A 19,171-nucleotide genomic window follows, 5' to 3' on the forward strand; every position below is an offset into this window, starting at 1 on the left:
GGAAGCATTCAAGTTAGTGGTGAAGGGATTTCTGGGAAACAGAAGGGAAGGCAACTATGAAGAATTGGTGGAAAACCTCATCAAGGCTTACAAGAACATGGGATGTAACATGTCACTTAAAATCCACTTTTTGGACACAAATTTAGACTTTTTTCCAGCGAACTGTGGAGCAGTTAGCGACGAACATGGTGAAAGGTTTCACTAAGATATTTCAACCATGGAAAAATGGTACCAGGGCAAATGGGGCACAAGAATGTTTGTAGACATTGACAAGAGATGATTCTTCAGCCCACTATGAGCGTCAAGCAAAAAGACAGAGAGTAAGTACGGATTAGAGTTTAAAACATACTGGCACATATTGTACGTTATAATAAAATAATTAAAAATTACATGTCTCGTATTTTAACACTATAGCCAATAAGCATTTTTCAAGGTGATATTTTGATTTAGGACATGAAAATACATAAGAACTAACTAATCTCATTTAAGAAGCAAACAACTTTTCAAAAACTGTTGACCAGAGAATTATCCACCCTATAATTTTTCTAGCAGAAGAGGTAGATACATTGTTATTCTCACATTATCACTCCCAGGTCCTTCACATTAGTTTTTCGCTATATTGTATGGTTAGAATTTGTTGTATACTCTGATACAGTCTTAATTTCCTCAAGATTTTCATATCTGAGTAGTTGAAATTTCTCTTCATTGAACTTCATATTGTCTTCAGCGGTCTATTTAAAGATTTGGTTGATGTCCGCTTGGAGTCTTGCGGTATCATCGATAGAGGACACTGTCATGGCAGTTCGGGTGTTATCTGCAAAGGAAGATACGGTTTACATCTCTGTCTATGTCAGATATAAAGATGTGGCTCTGGTGGCCTGGTGGTTAACGCTCTCGCTTCACACGGTGAGGGCCTGGGTTCGATTCCCAGCCAGAGTAGAAACATTGGACGTGTTTCTTTCCACCTGTTGTCTATGTTCCCCATCAGTAAAATGGGTACCTGGGTGTTAGTCGACTGGTGTGGGTCGCATCCTGGGACACTGACCTAAGGAGGCCTGGTCACAGACCGGGCCGCGGGGGCGTTGACCCCCGGAACTCTCTCCAGGTAAACTCCAGGAGGACTAGGATGGGAGCGAGTACTGTGCCTTGTGGAACAGAGCTTCTCACTGTAGCTGCCTCAGCCTTTACTCTGTTTACTAAAACTGTGTTCCATTTGTTAGGAAGTTTTAGATCCATCTACCAACTTTTCCTGTTATTCCTTTGTCATGCACTCTGTGCGCTGTTACACCGTGGTTGCACTTGTCGAATGCTTTTGCAAAATTTATGTATACTACATCTGCATTTTGTTTATCCTCTAATGTATTCATAACCTTGTCATAATGGACCAGTAGCTGGGACAGGCAGACACGACCTGCTTTAAAACCGTGTTGCCCTGGGTTGTTTAGATGATGGGTATCTAGGTAGTTGACGATCTTGCTTCTTACAGCCCTTTCAGAGATTTTTACGTCATGGGATGTTAGTACTATCGGTCTGTAGCTCTTTGCAATTACTTTACAGAGATGTGATAAATATAATGCTTAGAAAGACAGAGAGAACTACAGAAGAACAATGGATACAGAAATTTAAGGGGACGCATGGATCTGGTGTAAATACTGAATCACATAATTCAACAATCCTCTTCCCTGTCCTTTCCCCATCCCTCCCTTCTTGTGAGGGAAAAGTTCAACAGACAGGAGTATCGAGCGAATATATGGTGACGATAGTTTGATTGCCGGCTGCTTGTTAAGATAGGGTCAGTCTAGCTCCCGGTATCCCCCCCCTTTTTCTCCACCCCGAAAGGTGACGTGTGGGGCTCCGGCCAAACAGTAATCACTTGACTCACAGCTCCCAGCACAACTGTAAGTAAAAGCCTCTGCTCCTATTCTAGTGGATATATTGGTTGAAAGCTTCATTTTTGACCAATAATAAACTTACTCCCTACTGCCTTGATTTCCATGTTGTTTTTAAATCACCAATTTTTTTAAGTTCCTTGCACTTATCATGGAGAGTGATTTCTTAAGCAGTGGGTAACCTTTGTCTCTTTTCTAGCTTGGAATGTCAGCTCGGGTCATCTGACAACCAAAGAAAAAGTGTTGACGGAGACGGACTCAGCACAAGTCAGGAGACGTCACTTTGTAATCTACCTACCTGATTACTGGTAGTTAACAGCAGGCCACTACCCCTCATTTTTGCAGTGGTGAAAAACCTGCGTTCCTTTCATATGGGAAGACTATTCAAGGCTATAGACTCTGTGAAGAACTAGTCGTTGGGTTGTCACTCAACATCTGTGACCCCCATCCCCATCATTATTAACGGCTACAATTTCTACAAGACGGTGTCAACATCAACCAGACACCCCAGTTTACTTGTACATATTAGCGTTGAATTCAAATGTCATTTTTCTCATTTCATTTTTCATTTTTCTTTAAAGTAGGATAAATATTTCATATTTAAGTATTTTATATTTTCATTTCTAAATAATAAAGTGTTTGTTTGTCAGTTTTTATTCTTTTTCTATTCATTAATTTTCCTGAGGAGGAGCCAGCCTTGGTAATACTGGAGTTCTTACAGGGCTGAGTAAGCCTTCACGCCTCTCCTTTTCCTGCGTTTGGCTTTTAGGGGTCTTGCCCTCTGAAACAGTAGCTCAAATGTGAGGGAAAGGGTGTTGATATCTATTATAATCCGTTGAGGTCCTTGGTGGTGGTGTTGTTTGCCATGGAATCTGGATCATCTGGGGATCCTCTGTTCCCCCTCCAGAGTTCTAGGGGTGCCTCAGGGTGTCCTTTGGGTGATGGTTGTATCTTTGGAGGGTGCCTGTTGATTCTGAGTGGTGGTGGCAGAGAGTGGCATCCTTTTGGTGGATTTCTGGCCACCCTCTCATTTGTGTGCCTCGGCAAGGAGGAGGGGATATACAATCTTTCATTCCTCCTAGGAGCTATCCCTCCACATCCCCCCCCCCTTTCCCATCCCTTTTTTTGAATAAATTACAAAGGGGAAACTTGTCATGCAGATCCATAACCATGACTTTCCTCAAGGGCTCTTTCGTTCAGCACCCCCTACATAACCTGATACTCCTTCGGACCATTCTGCGAACGTGTCTTTTCCAACCCAGAATCTCCTCCGGTAACGATCCACTACCCTTCTCTGGTACAGACCCTTTAGACGCGTTTGACCTCCTTGCAGCTTTGAATATGATAACGACTTCTCCATATCAATTTTGGGATCATACACACAACTCAGGACGGCCCATCTCTATGTAACTTTCCGTCCAAACGACCTCGAGCTGTTACTGACGACCAAACCTTAGTTTCCTCTCATGCTTCAAAAAAATGTCCAACTACGCAATTCCCTATCTTATACTCCATGTTTCAATGTCCTTCTTGGGCAAAATTCTTTACACTTCAACCAACTTTTCCTAATGATTATCTTTGTGATAACAGCATCAGCAAGGGACTCCTTCGCAATGTTCCTAAGAGTGGCGCATGCATTGTCACAGTTTGAAATGCTTCTTGATATTGTTGACAACACAACAGTTACGATTCGCAAGCACATCTCCCTAAATTATTGCTGTGAATCTATTATACTTCCACATACAATTGGACAACGAGAATTTTTCATGTGTAATGATAACGTTCTGGAGTAACTCGTGCTCCAGAATCTCCCGATCATTAAAGTTGCCACAAACATAGTCCCTGCCTGTGGGCAGAGGAGTTATCATTGCAATATAACAAGGTTAAGTTTGACAGCCGTGAACTCCCACCATCTGTTTACGTAGATGACAACACCTACAAGTGCAGGTGATACCTATGTGTAACAATGTCGAAAATGCTGGCGCTTCGGTCACCAGGAGAAATATTGCAGGTCAAAGGCAGAATGCCTTAACTGCAAAGAGGCTCACCCGACCTATTCTCGCCGTTCCCTAATTTTTTTAAGAGAAAGGGAGATCCACTGCCTTGAAGAAAGAGAGGGCTTCTCTTACGAAATGGCAGTTTCCCATCTCCGCCTCCAAGGAAAACTTCTACAGCTAAAAGATCGCTAAACGGCCCCATACTTCGGTGGTGTCTACTTCCACAAATGCCTTTGTGCCCCATACTTCCTCAGTCAGATACAGAGGACTCACAGGTAAGAACCCACGAGAGGCGAGGGCAAGTGGGGACAGCGCGAAGAATAGTCGGTGAGAGGAATGTCTTGAGTCGAAGAGAGAAGAGTCAGGACTAGACCCAACTGCTAAGCCTGGATAAACACTGACGAAGACGATGTAGAAGGCAACAGGGACTCTGCAGGTGCTGACTGCATCTTGCTGGATGGAAAAAAAACTGCGTCTTGATGGTGACAGGAGGCTGCAAGCGACAAGGGAGGAGCTTATTGTTGATTGGTCAGTTCATAGTGGCTTGGTGGTTACTTGGAGTTGTGGCGTTGTTTAACGATGTAAGTGTTCTTGGTGAATTCAGTTCCATTTTCAAGACGTTTAAATCGTTGGATAGGAACGATCATGAGACGTGTTAACAAGTGTCGATATCGGGGATCTTGAGAGCATTTTTCATTATGCTTTAGAATATTTGAAAGTTCAACTTTAGAATTATAGCTAGAAGATTCGATGACAAACTTGACTTTCTTTTGGATGAAGTGAAATTGGAGTTCAGATGGCTGCATGTCTTGAGGATAATTTGCTGTGGTGCTAAAAGTGACTTCATTCCAATTAATGTAATTGTTATTACCTTCATCTGATACTATATCCAGTCGAGAGTCGTAAGATGGTGTTGTTGGAGCTGGTTTTTCTTTCTTATTATGTGGTGTTGAAGGTGGAAGTGAATATTCGTTGTCATCCTCAGTAGACGAATAGGAAGATGTTTCTGGTGGCAAGGCTTCTGATTGGTCGGTTTCAATGAGGAGTGGTGGCGGTGGAGGCTTCCCATTGGACGTTGTTTCAGTGACATCACTAGTTGTTGGTGGTATTGGAGCTACTGCAGCAGAGGTGGTGACTAAGTCCTTGGTGAATTTGATAATTTCTTCAGAAGGTGGAGATGCTGGAAATGTAAATGATGGCATGTTATTCGATTCGAATAACTCATTGATGGTAGAGTTAAAGGATCCAGGTACAGCCATGTTCTGCATGTGAGCGTATAGTAGACGTCACATGTTGGAGGAGTGATGGTGGTGGTGGAGGCGGGTTGAGTAGAGGCTTGAAGTAATTTTGTAGTGTCTGCTTGCAACTTTGCAATTGCTGCATACGTTGGTGTCTTGTTAGAAGATTTTTTCTTTGCTGCATCTTGTGTTTTCTTCATAATATCCTTTCTTGTAGGACATTTTGCTGTCAGTGTGTGGTGATCATTACTTTTACAGTTTAAACACGCTGGTTGTGTTGGAGCAGCAGCGGTACAGGAACTGAAGGTGTGTCCCTCACTACCACATGTAGTGCAGAACTTCTTGTCTTTTACTGGACATGCTTTGGTGGTGTGAAGATAAGAATAAAGTTCCAGCAATGTTGGATGTAGTGGTATCTCTCTGCTTCTATGTAGGTGGGACTGATGTAGTAGTAGTAGACAGCAAGACCTTCGTTCAGAGCAGTGGCAGCCATGTTCACGTCGGTAAAGGTGACCTTGAGCATAGACGATGCATTCGGGATTTTGGTAATGCTGTCAACAGTAGCCCAAGTATTTTGAGTTTCAATAGATGACTTGAGTTCAGCAATTGGTTGAGAAATCAGAATCTTGTCCGGTTTTTTCAGAAATACTGATTTTCTTGCTCTAAGAGCAGGAGTAGAGGCAGGAGTAAATCCTTTAGCAGCAAGAGTAGTGGTGGCTTCTGTAGTGAGTAACTTCTCTGCTTCAGCATCATCGTGACACACAACAATGTGTGCTTCTTTGAGTGACAGAATAGCGCTGAATTTCACATGCAATGCTCCTTGCACAACAGTTGCAAGAGCAAGCTTCGTGTATGATCAACGGTATCACTTTTTGGCTTGATCTTTGCACGATTTGCGTAGCTCATCGTGCAAGTCAAGGCGAAGACGCCGCTGGTAAAGGTTCCCCTCCCCAACGGGGATCGTAGGAAGACTGAGTAAGTAAGGAGAGCTGCTATGACCTGCCGAGGCGAGAGTCCCTTCCTCTTCCTCTTACTCCTCTTCTCTTTGCTGCTTTCCAAACTCTCTTGTTTTCCTCAGTCAACTCAGTGTGCAACCCCTTTTATGGTCCTGGGCACTGTGCTTCCAACCTTATAATCTCTTACCGCTTCTACTTTTTCACCTTCTTACTCACATGTTTCAAGGTCTCGGAGACACCTCCAGTCTAAATTGGCGCCACGTATCACTTCTTCTCCAAAGTCTGCATCTTCTTTTCCGTCCAAGTCTCCTTCAACCCGCAAACCACATGACGTTCCCAAACGTGCTTCTCTCCCTATCTCTAAGTCTAAGTCTTAGGCCTTGACTTCGGGGTTCATCCACCCCCCAAGTATATTCGTTCCCCTACCGATTCCTTCAGAAATTTCTGCCTGTCAAGACACCTCTAGCCTTTATTTGTTTGTCTTCCATTATATCTCCACTTTTTACCAAAACTATATCTTCTCTCTCTGCCTCAAAGCTCTCTGCACCTTGTCTCTCATCTGATACTACTGATGCTATCTCTGCTTTTATCGAGGAGACACCACCTATGATGAACACCAGTCCACCAATCCGACACCACATTCTCATCATCTGCGCCTTTCTTCGCATCACCTCTCTACGTCATCCTAGTACTTTTCTTTACTAGATTTCCATTGTCACTTTTTGGCAGGATTATGTTTCTACTGTCACTTCGACTTCCTCTATGAATGCAGTTTAGAAAAAAGTACGAAAATTGAGTGGTAAATACTCCCTAGACCCCGCTCCGGTTCTTAGGGATGCTGGTATCAGTAGAGCAAGCCCTCTTGAAGTTGCCACAGAAACTGGAAATCATCTTGTCCGTATTTCTCAGGGGCAGAGAGTTACAGCCTGTAGATTTTTCTTCTTGCAGGGAAGTCTAATGATGTATCTTTCACGCTTCTAGAACTAGATTGTCGATCGTCAGCAGGTGGGCCTGTTGGCATTCATATTTGTATGGTTCGGCATTTACATCCGTCAGCCCTCGCAGTCTTCTTTCGCCTTTTAAATCTTATTTGTTTGCAAGCGCTTCTTCTCCAACTGTGGAAAACTGCCATTGTTCTGCGTTTTCGTAAACCAGGCACTTCGGGCCATGATGCCTTACACTATCGTCCCATTGCTCTTACCAGTGGAGTTTACAAGTTGATGGGCCGTCTAGTAAATAGACGTTTGGTGTGGTATTTAGAGAAAAACAATAGCCTCTCCACTAGTCAGTCTGGTTTTCGTAAGGGCCGCTCCACTATTGACCCTTTACTCTGCTTAGATACCTATGTTCGTAATGCCTTTGCTAGTAACCATTCATTTTGGTAGTCATTTTTTTTTATCTTGAAAAGGCATATGACACTACTTGGAGATACATCTTGGCCCATTACTTTGGCCTCCGGGGCAATCCGCCACTTTTTCCTTAAATACTTCATACTTTAAAGACCTTTTTGTTTTCGGATTTTGTCCGAGATGAAAATGTACCGCAGAGAAGTGTCCTTAACACAACTCTTTTTCTACTTGCTATAAATAACCTGGCCTCTGTTCTTCCATCTAATATTAAGTAATCGATTTATGTCGATGACTCTTATAGCCTGTGCAGGCAGTGACTGTAGCCTAGCAGCAGCCTCACTCAAGAATGCTGTCAACGATGTTTCCCTTTGGGTCACTACTCATGGGGTTTAAATTTTCTGGTGCTAAAATGCATCAAATTACTTTCATCAGACGTTCTTTTGTCTTTGATACTCCATTATACCTTTATGGCTTCATAAGAACATAAGAAAGAAGAAACACTGCAGCAGGCCTACTGACCCATGCGGAGCAGGTCCATGTCCCTCCCCCCGGATTAGCCCAATGACCCACCCAGTCTGGTCACCTCCACTCAAAGAAGGAGCACGGCACCAGACCCAGCAGCACAAGCTAGTCAGGTCCAACTCACACCCACCCACACCCACTCATGTATTTATCTAACCTATATTTTAAAATTACACAACGTTTTAGCCTCAATAACTGTACTCGGGAGTTTGTTCCACACATCCACAACTCTATTACCAAACCAGTGCTTTCCTATATCCTTCCTGAATCTGAATTTTTCCAACTTGGCTGGAAATTTTCAGAACGCTATTTATATCCCCTTTATTTATTCCTGTTTTCCATTTATACACCTCGATCATATCCCCCCTAATTCTACGCCTTTCGAGAGAGTGCAGATTCAGGGCCCTCAGTCTATCCTCATAGGGAAGATTTCTGATACATGGGATCATCTTTGTCATCCTCCTCTGTACGTTTTCCAGAGCATTTATATCCATTCTGTAATACGGTGACCAGAACTGAGCAGCATAGTCCATATGAGGCCTAACCAAAGATATATAGAGTTGAAGAACAACCTGAGGACTTCTATTATTTATACTTCTAGATATGAAGCCAAAAATTCTGTTAACTTCATTGCGAACACTTATGCACTGTTCTATTGGTGACAGATTACTGCTAACCAAAACTCCTAAATCCTTTTCACAATCAGTAATATTAAGATATACATTATTTAGTTTATATGTGGCATGGTTATTTTCCTGTTCAACATTTAGAACTTTGCATATGTCTATATTAAAATGCATCTACTACTTCTCCGACCATTGCATCAGTCTAGTCAAATCATCCTGGAGTGCTCTAATGTCCTCATTAGAATGAATTGGGCGGCCTATTTTGGTGAAATCAGCAAATTTGCTTATGTCGCTATTTATTCCTTTATCTATGTCCGTTTATGTAAATTGTGAACAACAAAAGGTCCAACACTGATCCTGTGGAACACCGCTTGTGAGGTCCCCCCAGTCTGATTTCTCCCCATTTATGCAAACTCTCTGCTGCCTATTTGTCAATCATGTCTCTACCTAGGAAAAAAATTCTCCTATTCAGTGTGTCTTAATTTTTCTCAATAGCCTCTGATGTGGAACTATCAAAAACCTTACTGAAGTCTATATACACAATATCACATTCATTACCATAATCTACCTCATCAAATACCTTAGTGAAAAAAGTTAAAAAAATCGTAAGGCAGGAACTCTAATTGCCTCGGTAATTATTTACTCCATAAATTTTCCCACTATGGAGGTAAGGCTTATTGGTCTATAGTTCGAAGCTAAGGACCTGTCACCTGCTTTGTAAATAGGTATTACATTTGTCATTTTCCACTTGTCTGGCACTATGCCGGTTTCTAGTTATATTTTGAAAAAATTAGCCAAAGGTTTGCTAAGTTCCTTATTATTTTCCATTATAACCCTTGCAAACAGTTCATCAGAGCCTGGGAATTTGTTAGGTTTTAATTTATTTATTTGTCTGAGGACCATGTCACTAGTTGCTCCAATCGTCCATAGTTTATTATCGTCCTGTTCTAAATAATTTGTTATTTCTGGAATTTCGCTAGTATTTTGCTGAGTAAAAACTGAGAGGAAGTAAGTGTTGAAAATTTCACACATTTCTTTATCACTGTCAGTGACCTGATCTGATTTACTTTTAAGTGGGCCTTTCTTGTCCCTAATCTTACTTCTGAATACCCGAAATAACCCTTTTGGGTTAGTCATCCAATCCCTTGTGACTTTAGCTTCATAATTCCTTTTTTGCTTTTCTTATTCTCTTTTTTTATTTCTCTTAACTGCCTATCCCCTCTTTTCATATACCTATATATGGCTCTCTTTTGACCAATGACATGTTTTTATCTTTTGCTTATCCATCTGCAATAAATTTTGTAAGATCTAATTTCCGTACACTGAGCATAAGCTATCCGGGCAGTTAGAACTCTGATCTGAAAAACGTCATATTGGCAACCATCACCACCTACTTGGCCCATACTTAGGTCATTCCAATTCAGCCTACCCGGGTAATTTCTCAGTCCCATGAAACTGGCCAAGCGTAAGTCTGGGACGGAGACTTGATTACAGTTATTTCAGTAATTCTATGATATATTGAAACTGAGCTATTTGTGATCGCTTTCCCCAAGCTCATTATTAACCTCAAGATTATTAATTAGTGATTCCCTGCTGGCAAGAACCAAGTCAAGCAGGTTGTTTTCTCTAGTTGGCTCTGTCACAAACTGTTTTAAAAAGCAACCCTGATTCGTATCAAGAAAGTCGCTAGACTCAACATATCCTGTCACATTGTTCCAGCCAGTTAGTCTAAAGTTAAAATCTCCCATTAATACAACATTTTCCTATCTAGATGCTTCATGAATTTCACCCCATAGCAGCTTACTGCTCTCCTTATCAAGGTTTGAGGGCCTATAAGTCACACTCAGAATTATTTCTTCATGGCCCTCGAGAAGTTGTAGCCAAATAGGTTCTGTGTCTAATGTTTCTAATCTTACATCTTGTCTAACACAACAATTTAAATTATCTATGAATACATCACCACTCCACCACCCTTCCTGTTGACGCTATCAGTGTGGAATAGTTTATAGCCCTGTATCTAGCATTCAGAAGGCATTTCTTTACTTTTCAGGTAGAACCTTGTCTCTGTTATAGCAATAATATCTATAATACCTGCACTTGCAAGTAATCTTAGCTCATCTATCTTATTTCTTGGTCTCCTACTATTTGTATAGGGAGCTAGCCACTCGTTGCCCTGTACTATCTCACTTTGTTGAGTAATTGCTTTGCCTTTACTTTGCCTTTACTCGCTGCCCTCTATTGTCTTTACTAGCAACTTTATTTTGAATATTGTCTTGTAAACATATCCCTGGTAATATGTGTTGTTTTCAACCTTAGTAATGCAGCCTGATTGTTTCTCACACACACCCAGTCCTCTAAAATCTATCAGTTTAAACTCCTAGACAAGTCAGCAATGGCTCCCCTCAGTTGAGTTGGATAACGAAACCACTCCAATCCCAGAGAGATGTACCCCATCCCTTGCATACATATCGCATTTGCCATAGAATTTGTCCTAGTTATCAATGAATGGGATTGCAAGTTCATTGCAGTACCTGTCTAGCAAGCAATTTATATCAATTGGCCCTGACATTCATTTCCCGCCCACTCTCCTTCTTGGAAAATGCTTCATACGATTGGAACCCCTCCTTTAGACCTGACTACATCTATGGCTGACTTGTACTTATCCAGTAGCTCCTGTCTCCTGCCCTTCCCAATATCATTTCCACCAGCACTAAGACAGACAATGGGCTTGTTCCCATTAGATTACATAATATTTAACCTGTTGACTATGTCACCAATACCAGCACCTGGGAAACACCCTGTCTGTCTCACCTTCCTATCTCTGTTACAAAAAGCACAGTCCATATATCTTACCTGGGAGTCTCCCACAACCAGATTAGCAGGGGGGTTAATGGTACTTTTAACCTCACTGACCACTGAAGTACACTCGTCCTGGAGAACAGAGAATCGATTTCCTACCTTCAAATCTTCTCTATTATCGTTCCTTATCTTGATGCATTTTCCTGAATTGTGAACCACTTGCCATTTAATGCGGCTGCCACTCTCCGACCCATTGCTGGTAACCTTTTCCTCCTTACCAGATCTAACCATCTCACACTCCCAAACCCATCTAGGCAAAGTTTCAGCCTCCTATTTTTCTCCTGAAGAAGTAGAGCCTTTTTCTATAACACTTTAGCCTGAGATTCTAAAACATTATAGCAAGCCATGGTGCTCAGTAACACCCCACGCTAATCCTCAGACAGTTTAGGACAGAATGATCTCTTGCGACCACTGACCTCAGGGTACCTCAGCTGTAACCACTGACCTCAGCGACCTTCTTCTGGCTCTCCTGGAAACCTCCCATTGCTGCCCTGTAAGCAAATTGCCATAGCTGGCTGAACCTCCTTAAAACCCTACCTCATCTTTGGTGGGGGGGGGGAGATTGTCGAACTCTCCTTCCACTGCATTCAGCCATAATTTTATCGAAACTAGAATACGGCGACCAGATATATTCTGCTACCTCTCCCACAATTCTTTCTAAACTTGAGTCCATCCATCTTAAGGGATTACGTTTATGTCTAGGTGCTTTTCGATCCTTCCCTGTTGACAGCCTATTTGTAGAGACTAATGTTGCATCCTTGAACTATCAGCATGATTCCCATTGCCTCTCATGACATTCATGATACTTCTACATATAGGATAGTAACGGACATTAGTAGAGGTCCATTAGTACTTTGCTGCCCCTATTTACTCCGTTCCTTTTCTCTTTGTCTTCACTTGCTCTTGGCTTCTCTTTATATGCACATATAGCATCTTACCTTTCTTTTTACCTTGGGAGGTTCCAACTTGTGCGAAAGATCAAATACCTACAGTGGCTTCTCGCTCCCTTTTTCTTAACCACTTCCATTCTCATTCTCGGGCCTTTGCAGTTTACATTGATGGTTCTAGAACCTCTGACTCTTTTGGGTTTGCAGCAGCAGTGTTCATGACAGTGTTGTACAAGGTTATTTATTAGATTTAGCATCTTCACAGCTGAATTGTTTGCAGTTCTCATAGCGATTATCTGCACTGCATCCAGGCCTACCTCATAGTTGTACTCTCGGAATTCTTTACTGCTTTGCAGGCTATCAGAACAATTAATTTGCCTCATCCCCTAGTTCTTCATATACAACTTTGGATGCGCCACATTCCTAGCAAAAACAAAGGAATTGTACTCTGCTGGGTACCTGGGCATGTTCATGTTCAGGGTAACAAGCAGGCAGACTCTGCTGCTCAATCAGCAGTACACGACCTTTAATTTTCACGTAGAGTTATTCCATTCTCAGATTATTTTGCTGTAATCTCTAGCCACCTTTGCAACAGTTAGCATCAACGCTGGTATGAATTGATTCATAACAAATTACACTCTATCAAGCCGAGTTGCCGAGTTTAGGTTCCTGGTTTTCCTCTTATCATTGATGTCATGGTTAGGAGACAGTGCTTTCCTGTCTTCGCATCGGGCCCACACGTCTCACTCATGGGTATCTCATGGAGAGCTTCCCATTTTCACTTTGTGTGAATTGTCAGGTTCCAGTTTCAGTTTGCCTTATTCTGCTGGACTGTCCAGTCTATCAACGAGCATGCAGAATTTATCTTCAACATCGTCACCGCTCTAACACCATTACTTTATCTTCCACCTCTGACAGAGACTTCTTTGTATATATAACAGCAACAGATTTATTACACAACCTTTGATTATACTTCGTTTAGAAGACTTCTCCGACCTTACAACCTCTACCCAGCAGTGCTGCATGCCCCTGCTGGTTTAGTATTTAGTTTTGATCATAATAATAATAACAATAATAATAATAATGAGAGGAAATGAACAATTTTTAAAATACAAAAAAGTGTTCTTTGATGCTGTTATGGAGCTTGAAAACAGACAGGGTATGATGAGGTATGTTTACCAAAATCACATCCTCTACGAAACAGTAGTAACTTATTGAAACTATAATGAGTTTTTACGAGGTAAGTGTGACACTGGTTCTGTTTCCGTTGTTTCATATGTGTAAAGAAGTGGTTAAAAGAGAAGTGAAGGACTGAGTGTTATATTCAAATACTGAAATTAATATTAGGTGATATTTTTTGTTTGTAGGTGAAGCCGAGCTTTTCGGAGATTGAGAAAAAATCAGATAAGTAAACAAAGAAAATGTAAACTTTTTTTGTGTGGTTCCATATAAAAGTAATGAGATGTAAACAAACACAAATGCAGGTAATGAAAGGGTAGAAAAAGGAAAAAGCTAGTAAGTAATGTAGAGTATTAAGGTACTGAATATATGTAAATCACAGTAAATGAATGAATGAGAGTTGCAAGAGTTTCAAGCAGTAGGTAGACAAAGGATATTAAAAGTGAACGCAGAAAATAGGGAAGTAATGAAAATATTTGCAAGCATAAGACATAAAACTGGAGGTCAGACTAGATGGAAAAATTACGGATGAAGGAAATGAATGTATTGAGAAGAAAATTGCAGGAGAACTGCGCAATAAAGTCCTAATAAATAAATGTCTGTCAGCACTTTTAGTGTAAATACAAGTGAAAAGTTGTAGGAACTGCATTACCATCTAGTAGGTTTAAAGATTAGAATTAGAGCATAGTGTATAACCTAAAATATGAGTCTGTGATGGTTCTGATAGCTAGAGGTGATTAGGTCAGGGACAACCAAAACACAAATTCCACAGGAGAATAAAAGAGGGAAATGTAGTGTTAGAAATATGAACATGAAAGCCATTTTGACTTATTCGTAGGTAAGTAGCTCCGATATGTTAGCAGCTGCTTAATCATCGTATAGGCTATAAGTTATCAATGGCCAGTGCCAGGAAAAATCTCTGTGACAAGCGAATTAAAATTACTTCAGCAATGTTGGATGTCTTTTCCTTACCTATGACAACATCCTCTTCAAGTTTTCTGGAGATAAACGGGGCAGGTGGGAATATCCTCAGCGCCTCCTTGATACACATCTCCGTGTACTTCAACTGATGAACGTCTTCCCAGGTGACGGGACTGTCAGCGCTGTCAAATATACCGTCCAGCTCCTCCTGTACTCGAGCCTAATTGGAAAAATCCTCGGTAATAATTGTAGATAATTTAGCTTAAGTATATGAGACTATCGACTACAAAAGCTGCATAAGAGCTTCATTTCACACACGCACTGATATATAAAAATACTTTAATACCTACACTAGTATACTAACATTGTATATACACTAAGTGACGAAAAGTGAAATACCACATGGACTGAAAATTTAAGACCATGTAAAAGAGATTTAGGTTTCTGAGTCTAAGTCATAGATCTCGCCTCAGTAGAGGAGCCTTTGAGGCTGTAATATACAGATATTTTTTTTTACCTGGTGTTCAACAGTTCTTATCACAGGGGGAGTTCAAAATGTTTTGAATAGGAAGTACTTAGAGGTGTCAAGGTGACTGGAAGATGAGGGAAAGATGTTAAGGAGTTTGTCTTGAAGAAGTGACTGGAAGATGAGGGAAAGATGTTAAGGAGTTTGTCTTGAAGAAGTGACTGGAAGATGAGGGAAAGATGTTAAGGAGCTTGTCTTGAAGAAGTGACTGGAAGATGAGGGAAAGATGTTAAGGAGCTTGTCTTGAAGAAGTGACTGGAAGATGAGGGAAAGATGTTAAGGAGCTTGTCTTGAAGAAGTGACTGGAAGATGAGGGAAAGATGTTAAGGAGCTTGTCTTGAAGAAGTGACTGGAAGATGAGGGAAAGATGTTAAGGAGCTTGTCTTGAAGAAGTGACTGGAAGATGAGGGAAAGATGTTAAGGAGTTTGTCTTGAAGAAGTGACTGGAAGATGAGGGAAAGATGTTAAGGAGTTTGTCTTGAAGAAGTGACTGGAAGATGAGGGAAAGATGTTAAGGAGCTTGTCTTGAAGAAGTGACTGGAAGATGAGGGAAAGATGTTAAGGAGCTTGTCTTGAAGAAGTGACTGGAAGATGAGGGAAAGATGTTAAGGAGCTTGTCTTGAAGAAGTGACTGGAAGATGAGGGAAAGATGTTAAGGAGCTTGTCTTGAAGAAGTGACTGGAAGATGAGGGAAAGATGTTAAGGAGCTTGTCTTGAAGAAGTGACTGGAAGATGAGGGAAAGATGTTAAGGAGTTTGTCTTGAAGAAGTGACTGGAAGATGAGGGAAAGAGGTTAAGGAGCTTGTCTTGAAGAAGTGACTGGAAGATGAGGGAAAGATGTTAAGGAGCTTGTCTTGAAGAAGTGACTGGAAGATGAGGGAAAGATGTTAAGGAGCTTGTCTTGAAGAAGTGACTGGAAGATGAGGGAAAGATGTTAAGGAGCTTGTCTTGAAGAAGTGACTGGAAGATGAGGGAAAGATGTTAAGGAGCTTGTCTTGAAGAAGTGACTGGAAGATGAGGGAAAGAGGTTAAGGAGCTTGTCTTGAAGAAGTGACTGGAAGATGAGGGAAAGATGTTAAGGAGCTTGTCTTGAAGAAGTGACTGGAAGATGAGGGAAAGATGTTAAGGAGCTTGTCTTGAAGAAGTGACTGGAAGATGAGGGAAAGATGTTAAGGAGCTTGTCTTGAAGAAGTGATTTTATTGTTTTTCATTTGGAAAACCTGATGAAATTTTTGGGACTTCGACCTTTTCCCAGGAAGAATATGTTCTTATTGTCACGTCTTCATTCAAACAATAAGGAAAAAATAATGATAGAATGTTATGCAGGATACTCTTATACATTTCAATTCAATATCGAGAAGTTGATGAATTAGACAAATGTATAACCCTAGTTACACAGGTTAGCATGGGTCCCACTGGCACCATAAATGCAAATTTTTACAGATGAATCTCTCGCCAGTGTGGCCGTCAGTCATGATTATGGCTTAGAGGAGACTATAAGAAAACTGTTTCACATGTGTCTACTTCATTTACATTAATATCTAATCATCAGTTAGGACCTCCTGACCATCTGGAAATCAATATTTTTCACCTTGCTATTTGGGTCCGAAATTCCCCAAATCTGGAAATCTGGGTACCACTTGCATATACCCCTTCACTTGCCAATCTATGGATTGTACCAAACTAACTGGCTACAGTGACCCTCTCAGCTATAGATCTGGGAACAATGTGACCTTCATTTGGCAATCTGGGTATCATACTGTAACAATATCGAAAACATTGACCTACTGCAGCGTGCAAACTGAAGCCCACAAATATGCAATATACATTTTATGTATTGTTATTATTATTATTATTGTTATTATTATTATGATTATTATTATTATTATTATTATTATTATTATTCTTAGTAGTAGCAGTAGTAGTAGTAGCAGTTGTTGCTGTGCTTGTTGTTGTTGTTGTTGTTGTTGTTGTAATTATTATTTTTATTACAATGACCTGATATCGAAAAAGTTCATTTATTCGCTGCAGGAATAACATGAAGTTTGTGATATCTGTGTGAGTTTGGATGCTAGAGTAACTTTACATAATGCATGAGGTGTGTACGTAGCAGATATTACCTCGTTAACATCGGCCAATGCTCAGGCATCACGAGGTCAACTTCCTCATGTCGCAACTACTCGCATACTTACCAGGGTCAAATGCAAACTCAGATGCCAATGCTTTTTTCTGTGTTAATCTTGTTTTTTTTTCTATTGTAAAGTGTTTTGAGCAGAAATAGAGAAATGAAAAGCTGAAAATAGTGGATTGGCAGTATTCCTGAATATAATAGTTTAATAGTGACATTTGATGTGTAGTCACCTCTGTAGCAATGTCAATAACCTGTCCTGGTTGTTTATTGGAAGTTGAAATGTCATAATCATTCATTAAAGTCGTGATTATATATATATATATTTTTTTTTTTTTTTTATTATCACACCGGCCGATTCCCACCAAGGCAGGGTGGCCCGAAAAAGAAAAACTTTCACCATCATTCACTCCATCACTGTCTTGCCAGAAGGGTGCTTTACACTACAGTTTTTAAACTGCAACATTAACACCCCTCCTTCAGAGTGCAGGCACTGTACTTCCCATCTCCAGGACTCAAGTCCGGCCTGCCGGTTTCCCTGAATCCCTTCATAAATGTTACTTTGCTCACACTCCAACAGCACGTCAAGTATTAAAAACCATTTGTCTCCATTCACTCCTATCAAACACGCTCACGCATGCCTGCTGGAAGTCCAAGCCCCTCGCACACAAAACCTCCTTTACCCCCTCCCTCCAACCCTTCCTAGGCCGACCCCTACCCCGCCTTCCTTCCACTACAGACTGATACACTCTTGAAGTCATTCTGTTTCGCTCCATTCTCTCTACATGTCCGAACCACCTCAACAACCCTTCCTCAGCCCTCTGGACAACAGTTTTGGTAATCCCGCACCTCCTCCTAACTTCCAAACTACGAATTCTCTGCATTATATTCACACCACACATTGCCCTCAGACATGACATCTCCACTGCCTCCAGCCTTCTCCTCGCTGCAACATTCATCACCCACGCTTCACACCCATATAAGAGCGTTGGTAAAACTATACTCTCATACATTCCCCTCTTTGCCTCCAAGGACAAAGTTCTTTGTCTCCACAGACTCCTAAGTGCACCACTCACTCTTTTTCCCTCATCAATTCTATGATTCACCTCATCTTTCATAGACCCATCCGCTGACACGTCCACTCCCAAATATCTGAATACGTTCACCTCCTCCATACTCTCTCCCTCCAATCTGATATTCAATCTTTCATCACCTAATCTTTTTGTTATCCTCATAACCTTACTCTTTCCTGTATTCACCTTTAATTTCCTTCTTTTGCACACCCTACCAAATTCATCCACCAATCTCTGCAACTTCTCTTCAGAATCTCCCAAGAGCACAGTGTCATCGGCAAAGAGCAGCTGTGACAACTATATATATATATATATATATATATATATATATATATATATATATATATATATATATATATATATGTATAAATATATAGATATATATATATATAATCAATAAGAACACTACGACTAGCCAAAGCCTCGAACCCATGCCGCTCTGCTCCGCCTAATGGTGAGCGAAAACACATGATGCTCTAACCCACAGGACCACGCAATCCTACAACAATGATGCACCCAGCCAAGCTAGGGGTTTTACCGTCATTCGAGGACATACGGTGGTGTGGGTGCCTCTGAGCTAATTTCATTCTACTCCCTGTTTGGTGTACTAGTCCAATGAGCAGTATTTTATATAATTGTAACCACGAACGAGTGGTATTGATCAATAGCAACACTGCGACTAGCTAAGGACTCGAACCCATGCTGCTTTGGCCCGCCTCATGGTGAGGAAAAACACATGACGCTCTAACCCACAGGACCACGCACTTCTACAAGAATTACTCATCGAGCCAAGCTAGGGTTGTTGTTCTTGATTCGCCGGTACTCTCCCGGCCTGGGTCTTTTCCAGATGGTAACCCGGCCTTGGCTCCCTGTTTTGGGAGTGTCTGAGACCTGTCTCCAATGGGAGGAGAAGGTAAGATAAGAGATAAGATAAGATTTCGTTCGGATTTTTAACCCCGGAGGGTTAGCCACCCAGGATAACCCAAGAAAGTCAGTGCGTCATCGAGGACTGTCTAACTTA

At 41.2% G+C, this 19,171-nt stretch overlaps 1 protein-coding gene across 1 annotated transcript in view; it reads right to left on the reverse strand.

Annotated features, from left to right (window-relative positions):
- Window positions 1-19,171, reverse strand: part of LOC128692288 (cytochrome P450 4C1) — a 209,561-nt gene that overhangs the window by 27,494 nt on the left and 162,896 nt on the right. The window contains exon 9 of the mRNA XM_070080134.1: window positions 14,475-14,643. Coding sequence (XP_069936235.1) covers window positions 14,475-14,643 — 169 coding nt within the window. The remainder of the gene's footprint in view (window positions 1-14,474; window positions 14,644-19,171) is intronic.

Source organism: Cherax quadricarinatus, unplaced genomic scaffold, assembly GCF_038502225.1.
Source record: "Cherax quadricarinatus isolate ZL_2023a unplaced genomic scaffold, ASM3850222v1 Contig167, whole genome shotgun sequence".
Lineage (NCBI taxonomy): Eukaryota > Metazoa > Arthropoda > Malacostraca > Decapoda > Parastacidae > Cherax > Cherax quadricarinatus.